This window comes from Schistocerca cancellata, chromosome 6, assembly GCF_023864275.1.
Source record: "Schistocerca cancellata isolate TAMUIC-IGC-003103 chromosome 6, iqSchCanc2.1, whole genome shotgun sequence".
Lineage (NCBI taxonomy): Eukaryota > Metazoa > Arthropoda > Insecta > Orthoptera > Acrididae > Schistocerca > Schistocerca cancellata.
Window position 1 is genome coordinate 249,356,475 of NC_064631.1, and position 13,068 is coordinate 249,369,542.

The window sequence follows — 13,068 nt, forward strand, 5'->3', positions numbered from 1 at the left end:
TTGGCCCTAGCTTGCTTGTTTAGCAATCTCTTTGTTGTGCCTGTTTGTGGCTCAACATCTCCACATATGGTGAGCAACAATCTGGCATCTTCATAATACTATAATTAATTCAAAAATAATTAATCTAAGGTGGATAAAGATGATGAACAGCACTAATAAAGTGCCGACACTGCGAGATCAACAGACAGGACAATTTGAAACTTTCTTTTATAGAACTGAGATGCCACTAGCCATTGCAAATTCCATATCCTGGCATGAACAATGGAAATATTAGGAGACAAACATTGGGCTTATATAAAGCTATCAACTGTGTTAACCAATGTACTAAGTGGCTGATACAGGATTCTCCCCCAAAAATATGGCTGAAAATCTGTGAGTTAATCATGTATATCATATACGTGTGTGTGTGTGTGTGTGTGTGTGTGTGTGTGAGACGACCCCCCCCCCCAACACACACACACACACACACACACACACACACACACACACACACTATATACAGATGCAAGCAACTGCTTGGTAAAACTTCCTGACAGATTAAAACTATGTGCCTGACTGAGACTCGAACTCGGGACCTTTGCCTTTCGCGGGCAAGTGCTCTGGCAAGGTACTGGCGGATTTAAAGCTGTGAGGACGGGGCGTGAGTCGTGCTTGGGTAGAGCACTTGCCCGCGAAAGGTAAAGGTCCCGAGTTCAAGTCTCGGTCTGGCAAACAGTTTTAATCTGCCAGTAAGTTTCATATCAGCGCACACTACGCTGTAGAGTGAAAATTTCATTCTAGGAACTGCTTTGTCCTACTATGACATTCTCTTTCTTTATTTGCTGGCACCATATGATGCATTATGTGATCAAAAGTGTCTGAACACACACACACACACACACACACACACACACACACACACACACACACACACACAAACTTTTTTCATGTTAGGTGCATTGTGCTGCCACCTACTGCCAGGTACTCCATATCAGTGACCTCAGTAGCCATTAGACATCGCGAGAGAGCAGAATGTTTCTGATGTGATAATGACGTGGAAACATGAAGGGACACGTACAGCACAAAAATGTACAGGGTGACCTTGTCTGTTGACTGACAGAGACCACCGACAGCTGAAGAGGGTTGTAATGTGTAATAGGCAGACATCTATCCAGACCATCGCACAAAAATCCACTGCACGTACTATGACAGTAAGGGGGAAGATGAGAAAACTTGGATTTCATTGTCGAGCGGCTGCTCATAAGCTGGTAAATGCCAAACGATGCCCCGCTTGGTGTAAGGAGCATAAACACTGAATGACTGAACAGTGGAAAAACGTTGTGTGGAGTGATGAATCATGGTACACAATGTGGTGATCCGATGGGAGGGTGTGGGTATGGCGAATGCCTGGTGAAAGTCATCTGCCATCGAGTGTAGTGCCAACAGTAAAATTCAGAAGCAGTGGTGTCCATGGTGTGGTCATGTTTTTCACAGAGGAATCTCACTATCACAGCCCAGACCTACACTGGCGTTTTAAGCACCTTCTTGCTTCCCACTCTTTAAAAGCAATTCGGAGATGATTATTGCCTCTTTCAGCACAATCGAGCATCTGTTCATAATGCACAGCCTGTGGCGGAGTGGTTACACGGCAATAAATCCCTGTAATGGACTGGTCCGCACAGAGTCCTGACCTGAATCCTACAGAACACCTTTGGGATGTTTTGGAATGCTGACTTTGTGCCAGGCCTCACCAACCGACATCAATACCTCTCCCCAGTGCAGCACTTCATGAAGAATGGGCTGCCATTCCCCAAGAAACCTTCCATTACCTGATTGAACATATGCCTGCAAGACTGGAAGCTGTCATCAAGGCTAAGGGTGGGCCAAAACCATATTGAATTCCAGCATTACCGATGGAGGATGCCACGAACTTTTAAGTCATTTTCAGAAAGGGATCTGGATATTTTCAATCACATAGTGTATAAACTACCATGAAAGGGAGGGGGAGCAGGGAGATCAGTGGGTGGTGGTGGTGGTTGTTGGGATGTTTAAGGGGGACTAAACAGCTAAGGTCATGAGTTAGAATATATCAGTAGTGAACTATTTATTTGCATGTTTGTCAGCAGTATTTCTAGGATAAAGTTACTGAAATATGCAAAATAAAAATTAAGTCTACTTACGGCAATCATTCTTTGATTTCACTGTTTTCAAGACTTCAATATCATCATCTTTCTTTACATCTGCTGAAGAATTATTGGCATCAGACGATATACCCTGTACAGGTTTTTGTTTCAATTTTAGCCTAGAAATGGCTTTAGGGATTGGAGAAGCTGGAACCCAATCATTCTCCTCATCTGATACAACAATGCACTAGAAAGAAGCAGTGAAATTCGTAACAAGTTTTCTACTCGCATATCTTAAAGAAGCAATCAGTCATAGCTAATAACAATCACTTGTCTACCCGCTACATCCAATTCTCGAACAACATACCACACAAACATTAAGACTTCATATACTCACTGCGACTTATGTCTTGTAAAATACTAATGTTCTGTTAACAACAATCACAGACACACAAATCTACATACACAACATAAATGCCACACATCTGAGATTAAAAAAAGGTGGGAAAGTAGTACATATGGGGAGACGACAGATTTTTAACACAAAAATCTGAAATGAGATAAAGAAAAATATGTTGTACAGACCTCATCATCATCATCTTGAGAGGAAATGTTTTCTTTGCTTGCTTTTCTTGCTGACATTTCAGCACCTCTACCCCGTATAAGGGACAGTTCATTCTACATAACATGCACAGAAAATTGAGAAAATCAGCACAGGGCATGTAGAATTGTTACTTATGAAGTAAAATAAAATAATTTCCTTTTCTTTCTCTTAGTTAAAATCATTACAATTTCTGCATGATAAGTAGGATGTTTGTCTTTAAATTGTCATTCAGTGAACAAAACAAAAAGCAATAATGAAATGTGAAAATATCAGATACAATGAAATCAAGTGCATAGCTACAATGAAAACTTTAGAGACTTTGGAAAAACAATGAATGAAGAAATTGTTGCAAGTCTCTGAGCAAAAATTTGATTACCTGCAGAGTCCTGCTAGCTCTCTTCATTCTTACTTCAGCCGGAACCAGGAAATCTAGGCAGAAGACGTAAAACATTACGACTTCTCCAAATGTTGCAAAATTTTTTCCATCATAAATAATAATAGTACTGACACCATACTACCCCACAGTGCTAAAGGGGTACTGATAAATCTTTAGCTTTGTAAAGACAGAGCTGAATGGAAATTATGCCACACTTGTAACTTCCCATCAACTAAAATACATTATCTAACAGTCTGTAAAAGAATGAACACCAACACAGGAATGACGTCACTAATTTTTAACACATACAAGTTGAAACACAGATTTAAATCAAAGCACGAGTCACAAAAAAATAGACACATGTCCTTTTGAAATAAACACTCTTATCATGTCTCTTTTGGAGTGAGTGTATTATGTATCTTGTCACACATAAACAAACAACGGAAATTCCAGCATTGCATAACAACAATATTATGAAACGGGTAGAGTGATTCAGCACACAGAGGAGATGTCTAGTGACCGAGTGTCTCTCTCTCTCTCTCTCTCTCTCTCTCTCTCTCTCTCTCTCTCACACACACACACACACACACACACACACACACACACACACACACACACACACACACACACAAAACCACTGTCTCCAGCTACTGTGGCCACACTGCAGAATGTGACTGTACCCAATCTTGCATGGATGGTGGGGGTGGGGGGGGGGGGGAGGTAAGGAGGCGGCATATGGTGTGAAGGGGGGGGGGGGGGGGGTGCAGAATATCAGGGGATGGCAAAGAGCTGATTGTGGGATCATGGGGAGACATGCTGCAGACAGGGTAGAACTGCTAGGTGCAGTCGGGAAGTTTGACACTAAGGGCAGAAGGGGGGCAGGGGGAGCTAGGAAAAGGAGAGAAGTACAGAAGAGGAAAGAGACTGTATGTGTTGGCAGAATAAGAGGCTCTGTTATGCTAAAATGTGACCAAAGGAGTGGACAGGTAGGTGAAGGATAGGGACTAGCAAAGATTGAGAGCAGGGGGGTTACAGGAATATATTGCAGGGAGAGTTCCCAACTGTACAGTTCAGAAAAGCTCGTGTTGCTACATAGGATTCAGATGGCACATGCTGTGAAGCGATCATTGAAGTGACACACATCATGTTGGGCAGCACGCTCAGCAACCCAGTGGTCCAGCAGAAGAGGCCACAGTTTGGCAATGGCCATTCATGTGGATAGACAGCTTGATAGTTGTCATGCCCAATTAGAAAGCAGAACAATAGTTGTAGCTTAGATTGTCCATCACATGGCTCCTTTCACAGATAACCCTACCTCTGATAGGGTAGGAGATGTCTGTAATAGGACAGGAGTAGGTGGTAGTGGGAGGGCTCGCATCTAGGTTTATTTCAGGGATACGAGCTATGAGGCAAGAGGTTGGGAAGAGACTCGAATAGGGCCTTGGCAGCGCTACCTGTGAAAGCAGCCTTGTGCTCTACAAACTAAGCTGCAACAACTGTGCTCCTTTCTAAGTGGGCATCACAACTAACAACCTGTCTGTTCACACGAATGGTCATCGTTGAACTATGGCCAAGAGATCTTGACCACCCATTCCTGCCCTCCCCTCCTCTCTCACCTCTCCCCTGCCCTCTGTCTAACATCCCGACTGCACATAGCTGCCCTACCCTCTCTCCACCTCATCCCTATGCACTCACCAGCACTTCAGTGCAGCTCAAAGGCACAGACATAAATTTTCATAAGCATAGGTTCTGGTTGCAACTCAAGGATTAAGTCATCTAAGAGTCAAAGTAGAAGACACTGCACAAAAGAAAAGAAGAAGTGTCTTACACAGAGCATTTTTATCATCCACCTTCATGGTATAAGCAATTACAAAACAGGTGATCTGTGTTTGGTCTGTACATTTTACTACAGTACAATGTCAACCATTCAAGTCCCCTTAGTATTTACTGGCTTCCCATTAGCTACTTTCTATTTAAATTCTTGTATCGTAGAAGGGACAAACATTTGTCCCACAGACAAATATTGATATCTGCTGCTTAGTTATTTACTATCTGCCATCTGAGCAGGCTATATATTTCCTCTTTTTCAAGTCGAGCCATAGCGGCCGCAGAGTGTGGTCGTGAGAGTGTGTGTGTGTGTGTGTGTGTGTGTGTGTGTGTGTGTGTGTGTGTGTGTGTGTGTGTGTGTGTGTGTGAGAGAGAGAGAGAGAGAGAGAGATTTTTTTTATATTTCTAAAGACAACTTTTCAGCAGAAAGCTTGAATGTTTGGCACTCTTTTCATTGTCCCTGTCTGTGACTCTGTGCTTTCTCTATGTGGTGGGTAGTAATCTATCCTTTTCATAACAATGTTGTTAAAATTATGAAGATCTTGACTGCATAATGAAATCAAAGGATACAGATGAAAAATACACTGAGACACTGTTGGTGTATAGTATTTACTCGAATCTAAGCCGCACTTTTTTTCCAGTTTTTGTAATCCAAAAAGCCGCCTGCGGCTTAGTATCGAGTGCAAAACAAGTAGAAGTTCTGAAAAATGTTGGTAGGTGCCGCCACAACTAACTTCTGCCGTCGAATATATGTAGCGCTACACAGGCATGCTTTGTAGGCACAAAGATAAGTACTGGCGCCAAAACCTCCGCGTCAGTAAATAAATTTAAAAAAAAAAGGTGGAAGACGAGCCTTTTTCTCCGCCCCGAGTTTCGACCACTGCATTTTCATACATTATCCAACGAAGTAAATACAAATTCTGTATTGTTCATCTTCGAATGTAGCAGAATTTCAATGTACTACGAAAATCCGACATGCAAGACTGTTTGGGATGTTTGTCAATATGGCCAACTCTACTTTCTGAATTTTTTCCTACCTGTGAGAAGAGATGGTTGCTAATAGGAACCTGATGAAATGTGAATCACATGCAGTATTCTCTTCACCATAAGAATAATACGAATATCAACATTTTGTCATGTATTCTTTCGTGTTTGCTGCTATCTCATTTAAATCCTGCCTGCCCAATAAACTATGAAACTAGAGTGAGACAACAGCAAACGCGGAAGAATATACGTATCGTGTCATGTTTATATTCGTATTATTCTTATGAATAATAGTGATACAGTCAGAAATGAAGCACGGCAACTGACTAGATTTTTAATTCTAAAATGACTAATTTCTGTGCAGAATTTGATGTACTAAAGAAGCGGCCGCAAAGATTTTCAATCGGAGAAACATTTTCGCCTAACTCTCGTTCAGAACATGTTCTATCATACGCAGTCTATTATTTGGTTCTTGTTGATCATTATCAAAGAAAGCAGCAGTGTACGTAACAACAAATAGCAGTCTCTTGCCATTGTTTCACTAATGAGACGATTACTCTCTTTTTTTTTTAATTGTAAGCGGCGGTAGCGCGCACAAAAGCAAGCCATGCCGCGAGCGGCGACAGGCCGTAAACACGCAGTATCAGAATGTGACAAACAATGCGTGACACAGTACAGTAATGCATTTTCAGCTTAGAGTGACGCAAACACCTATAACAAACAAAACAGCACTTACCAGATCAAAGCAAAGTAAGCAATCGATTCAAACCAGACGAAGCATGTGAAAAAGGAAGGGTACCCGTATAAATACGGACGGAGCGCCTGACGCACAGCAATGGCTACCTGGTAAAGCTTAACTGCTAAGCTTACGACTCGAACCAAACTACTGTAGCTGTATCGTCATTCATTCGACCTAAATTGTGTCTCATATTACAATGGACCAACTTTGTTTCGATTTGGAGGTGCGGCCTAAAACTTTACTCTCCCCTTGAATTTCGAGTCTCAAATTTCCGGTGCGGCTTAGATTCGGGAATTTTTTTTTTTTCCTTTATTTCGAGTCTCATTTTTCAGGTGCGGCTTAGATTCGAGTAAATATGGTAGTATAGTCTAGTATGTCAAATACTGATCAGCAAACAGTATCTAAATGGTAATTAATAGGGGGCTGTTAAGGCTGCAAAAGATCCAGTAGCCATTGGCATATCACAAAAACTTACACAAGTCAACAACAATGCATCTGATTATGGAAGATAAGTTGAAAGTGGATCTGACTATAGCAGAAATTGCAAATGTGATGGGACTGCTAGTCTAGCAGCCAGCAAGAAATGAATTTTCTTAATCACAGAGAAAATTTGAAATGCATTCAAATATTCAGTTAGTCCTTCATCGTGTTCTGTAGATCCCATCAAGGAGGAGAGCTTTCACGAATGTGGATTAGTCAAGGTATACATTAACAAAAGTCAAGCAGTTCACAAAAACTATCTCAATAACACGTTAACAATACATTACCACACTATTGCTTGATGCTATTTATGCTTATGCCAGCTTAATTTAATCAAGTACATTAGAAAAAAAATTGCTACTTTGAATAAAACTGCTTCCTCCTCACTTATACTACATAGCTGTTGTTTAGCTGCTATTGGTGGTTTAATATTTACTGATTAGAGCGGTACTTTTCAAAGTTAATGTTTACCTACAGTGCTAAATTCTGTGTCCTATTTATAGTACCTTACTACTTGTCATGCAGCTTTACAACGAACACAGCTACTTGTCATGCCATTAACAGATACTTTCAATCCTTAAACTAGATATTTAGTAAATTTCTACATTGTGGCTTATGAATTAAGGGGGGTAGGACGTCAAACGGGCCGACTTGGAGCAGGAGAGGCATCACGGGACATTTTAATTTCCAGTGTCTATACTTTTACAAATAAATTTATAAAACTTTGTCAGCATCACCAGGAAGGATTCTGGATTCACACTCATTGGGGTGGAAGTTCGAAGACATAACAAAATAATTATTTTTTTTACGTGTGAAATTTCATCATTTTTTCACTTACTAATGGCTGCATTTGTTGCTATAGGTACACTTTTCTTCATAAGCTAGACAGATTCTTCGATGAATTTTGCACAGCATACATACCATACTTACAGGTGTATGAAACTCTAGAATTTATTTAATTTATGAAAAAACGAATGAGCTGTTGTATTTTAAACTTCATGTTTAGAAAAAACACAAATTTTGTAGTTAATTACCTCAATTTTTACCACAGTTTTTAACAGATTTGGAAAATTCTAGAGTTTCATACACCTTTAAGTATGGTTTGTATGCTGTGCAAAATTCATTGAACCATCTCTCTTACTTATGAAGAAAAGTGTACCTATAGCAACAAATGCTACCATTAGATGAGGATGAAATTTCACACGTAAAAAAAAATACTTAGTTATGTTTTCGAACTTCCACAGCTATGAGTGTGAATTCTGAATCCTTCCTGGTCATGCTGACAAAGTTTTATGAATTTATTTGTAAAAGTATAGACAGTGGAAATTAAAATGTCCTGTGGTGCCTCTCCTGCTCCAAGTCGGCCCGTTTGACGTCCTACCCCCCGTAATGTAGATTGCCCTGCTACAGGTAGTAATTTCTCCCCAAATTCATCATCTGAAAAATATAGTCATCTTACACTCACAGGTTACGCTTATGTTGCCAACATGCACAGAACTGACAATTTCAGAAGGGTGGTAGGGGCAGTAGTGGCACCAGCCTGGCCAAGCAGTATGATGACTATGGGAAGTGGAGTGGCTAGTGTGCAGAAAATTTTGTCGTGCTGCCAACCATGGGATTACACTCCATATACTTTGCATTTTATAAACATCTAAGTAGTATACATTTCTACAGGTGACTAACTAATTTAAACAAATATGTTTGCACAGATCACTCAAATTAAGGCACAAAAAATGATGTTCAGCAACAGTGCTAAAGTTGCTACTGATCTTAAAAAAAAAGTGAACGTCATTTTGTATTCAAGGTCGACATACAGTCAGGTAAATATGATATTCATGTTTATTTTACTTTCTTTTGAACTGTTTGCGATTCCAAATTTCTCACTTTATTCTACATGGAAGTTTTTCAAACATCTATACATCCAAGCGCAAAAATCCACTATAAAGAGGCAATGTTTATATGAAAATTAATTTTGTGTCTTCTAATGTGACTTTGTACATCACAGTTCAGTTCAAACTGATTTTTATTATCAGCAACAAAAACCAGTGAAGAGTAATGTATTGACAAGTGAGAGAGAATTTCAAAACCCCTCAAAAGGTTTCTGCAAGATGTATGGTTATCTACTTTACACAATATTCTTGCTGCTTACTTCTGCGAATAAACACTTATTCACTTTAGATGCACTGCCCCAAAAAATAATTTCATATGACAGCAAGGAGTGAAGATATGCAAAATACCGTATTTACTCGAATCTAAGCCGCACTTTTTTTTCCAGTTTTTGTAATCCAAAAAACCGCTTGCGGCTTAGAATCGAGTGCAAAGCATGCGGGAATTCTGAAAAATGTTGGTAGGTGCCGCCACAACGAACTTCTGCCGTCGAATATATGTAGCGCTACACAGGCATGCTTTGTAGGCACAAAGATAAGTACTGGCGCCAAACCTCTGCGTCAGTAAATAAATTTAAAAAAAAAGGTGGAAGACGAGCTTTTTTTCTCCGCCCCGAGTTTCGACCACTGCATTTTCATACATTATCCAACGAAGTAAATACAAATTCAGTATTGTTCATCTTCGAATGTAGCAGAATTTCAATGTACTAAGAAAATCCGACTGGCAAGACTGGGATGTTTGTCAATATGGCCAACTCTACGTTCTGAATTTTTTTCCTACCTGTGACAAGAGATGGTTGCCAATAGGGACTTTCATGAATTGTGAATCACATGCAGTATTCTCTTCACCATAAGAATAATACAAATATAAACATTTTGCCATGTTTTCTTTCGTGTTTGCTGGTATCTCATTTAAATCCTGCCTGCCTAATAAACTACGAAACTAGAGTGAGACAACAGCAAACGCGGAAGAATATACGTATCGTGTCATGTTTATATTCGTATTATTCTTATGAATAATAGTGATACAGTCAGAAATGAAGCACGGCAACCGACTTGATTGTCAAATCTAATTCTAATTTCTGTGCAGAATTTGATGTACTAAAGAAGCGGCCGCAAAGATTTTCAAACGGAGAAAAATTTTCGCCTACTCTCGTTCAGAACATGTTCTATCATACGCAGTCTATTATTTGGTTCTTGTTGATCATTATCAAAGAAAGCAGCAGTGTAAGTAACAACAAATAGCAGTCTCTTGCCATTGTTTTGCTAATGAGACGATTCCTCTCTTTTTTTTATTGTTAGCGGCAGTAGCGCGCACAAAAGCAAGCCATGCCGCGAGCGGCGACAGTCTGTAAATACGCACTATCAGAATGCGACAAACAATGCATGACACAGTACAGTAATGCATTTTCAGCTTAGAGTGACGTAAACACCTATAACAAAGAAAACGGCACTTATCAGATCGAAGCAAAATAAGCAATAGATTCAAACCAGATGAAGCACGTGAAAAAGGAAGGGTACCCTTATAAATACGGACGGAGCATCTGACGCATAGCAATGGCTACCTGGTAAAGCTTAACTGCTAAGCTCCAACCAAACTACTGTAGCTGTATCGTCATTCATTCGACCTAAATTGTGTCTCATATTACAATGGACCAACTTTGATTCGATTTGGAGGTGCGGCCTAAAACTTTTCTCTCCCCTTGAATTTCGAGTCTCAAATTTCAGGTGCGGCTTAGATTCGGGAATTTTTTTTTCCTTTATTTCGAGTCATTTTTCAGGTGCGGCTTAGATTCGAGTAAATACGGTAAGCCTTGTCTCATTAATATCTAGTTTTAGTAAGAATTTGTCATTATTGTTTGTTTTAAATTGCATAGCATGAGTCTTTGTGAGATTTAAGATAAACTGCTAGCTGTGAACCACTTACAGAAGTCTTCGGATATCATCTGGGCTGTATCTTTGATGACTGAGATAGAATCCTTGATAAGTGCACCTGAGTCAGCAGTTAACATTATAGTTTTCAAATTACCCTTTAAAGTCACTGGAATATCTTTTATGTAAGTTAAGAATAAGAGTTGGCCCAGAACCCATGCATCAAAACATCAACACAAAGACTATTTAAAGTTGACAGATTTTTTAACATAAGGGAACTAAAAATGACAATACAAAGAGCATGACAGAACTGAAAAGGTAGTTTGGTCCTCTGTAAGAACAGAGTAGCCACCACTGTGCTAACTCAAACAGCCCAAGGAACAGACTTTTGATGGCACAGTGCAGAGAAAGCCACAACTTGTGTGCTTGTCCCATGAAAGCATTTAACAATTTGGTGACTTGAAATTTGATGCAAATGGGACCAAATGGGTATGTTCATGAAACTGTTGACACTACAAATCATTCATATGAACAACTGATAAACACTGCATGATATCACAGCAACAGTACTGACAATGGCACAGCAATCCTCCATGCACCAAGCTTGATGCCTCATAAGTTCAGGTTTTATTACAAGTGAACACACAAAACTATTTTTAACTACTACTGACAAAGTCAAGCAGAAGATGATGCTTTCCTGCAATTTAGCAGTTCAACTGCTTTTGACCTTACACTACACTGGGGAATTCGCTCACAAAGATTTATCAGGGCAGGGTGGTGGTGGTGGTGGTGGTGGTGGTGGTGCTGCTGCTGCTGCTGCTGCTGCTGGTGGTGGTGGTGGTGGTGGTGGTGGTTGTTGTTGTGGGAGGGGCTTGTGTGAATGTTGCTCACATGCTTAAGCAATGTTGTTTTACGAAACTTGTTCTTTTGTGCAGCAGAATGACATTGGAATAGAGGACTGTCTTGCAAATCTGGATTAGGAACTAGGATTACAGCAATAAAATCAAAAAAACTTAATGCTTGGGAGGAACTACACAAAAATAAAAACTTATTTCATCAAAAGACAACATGGACATTCAAGACTTGTTAGCACTGGATGAATCCAACACTCCTGCTGATATCTTAAGTATCTGTATTTTATTTACACTAACACTGTAAAAAGGAACAGTTTGTCATCGTAATCTATATCATAACTATTTCATTTAAGAACACAACTCTTGCAACCGAGATTCATCTGTGTGGTTAAATTTCATGACCATCAAGTCAACTGCATACACATCTAGCATTTCAGCATATCAATCATTTCACTCAACCACTGTGGTTAGGAGCAGCTTAGAGGCTTCAAACCACACAAAATTAACACATTTTTTGACAGTATGATACTGGGAACTATTTTCTGGGACTTGAATGGGAAGATAATTGGTGGCTTAAACTTAATGATCACCAAATTTGGTGCCAATGTCCTAGTCTAAATTCCAGTGAAGTTATGCAACACTGTTGATGGTGTTCTCTCCATCGTGAAAGAAAGTTAAAATTGACTTATGCTTTATGTTATTCAAGAGGAGTGGGCTATGTGCTGTCTATGGGTTTCACTCCACTCTTTCCCTTTTCTGATCATCAGACAATACAAAAATGAAAACACAGTAAGCACATTCCAATTACAGTCATCTGCACTCAACAGATACCCTTGAGAAAAAGCAATCACACTACAAACCCTTTCTGATTTAGTGGCTAAACCTATCCCTCAGGATGTCACAGCCAATAGTGCCATCAGACTCTCACTCTCTCACTGCAAACTTAACAGCACTTTGGAATGGGATGACTACAATCTACATCTCTTAACTGCCAGAACAATGACACATGAGGCACCAAGTTCCAGGAGGAAGTAGTACAGGGCTATTACAAATGATTGAAGCGATTTCATAAATTCACTGTAGCTCCATTCATTGACATATGGTCACGACACACTACAGATACGTAGAAAAACTCATAAAGTTTTGTTCGGCTGAAGCCGCACTTCAGGTTTCTGCCGCCAGAGCGCTCGAGAGCGCAGTGAGACAAAATGGCGACAGGAGCCGAGAAAGCGTATGTCGTGCTTGAAATGCACTCATGTCAGTCAGTCATAACAGTGCAACGACACTTCAGGACGAAGTTCAACAAAGATCCACCAACTGCTAACTCCATTCGGCGATGGTATG

The 13,068-nt window shown here is 40.0% G+C and overlaps 1 protein-coding gene across 2 annotated transcripts in view; it reads right to left on the minus strand.

Annotated features, from left to right (window-relative positions):
• The window catches only part of LOC126088518 (sentrin-specific protease 1-like), a 195,952-nt gene that overhangs the window by 155,509 nt on the left and 27,375 nt on the right, over positions 1-13,068 (minus strand). For both annotated transcript variants that reach the window (XM_049906670.1, XM_049906669.1), the window contains 3 exons: positions 3,083-3,135; positions 2,688-2,780; positions 2,160-2,349 (listed from right to left, as the gene is read on the minus strand). In XM_049906670.1, the coding sequence (XP_049762627.1) occupies positions 2,160-2,349; positions 2,688-2,780; positions 3,083-3,135 (336 nt within the window). The remainder of the gene's footprint in view (positions 1-2,159; positions 2,350-2,687; positions 2,781-3,082; positions 3,136-13,068) is intronic.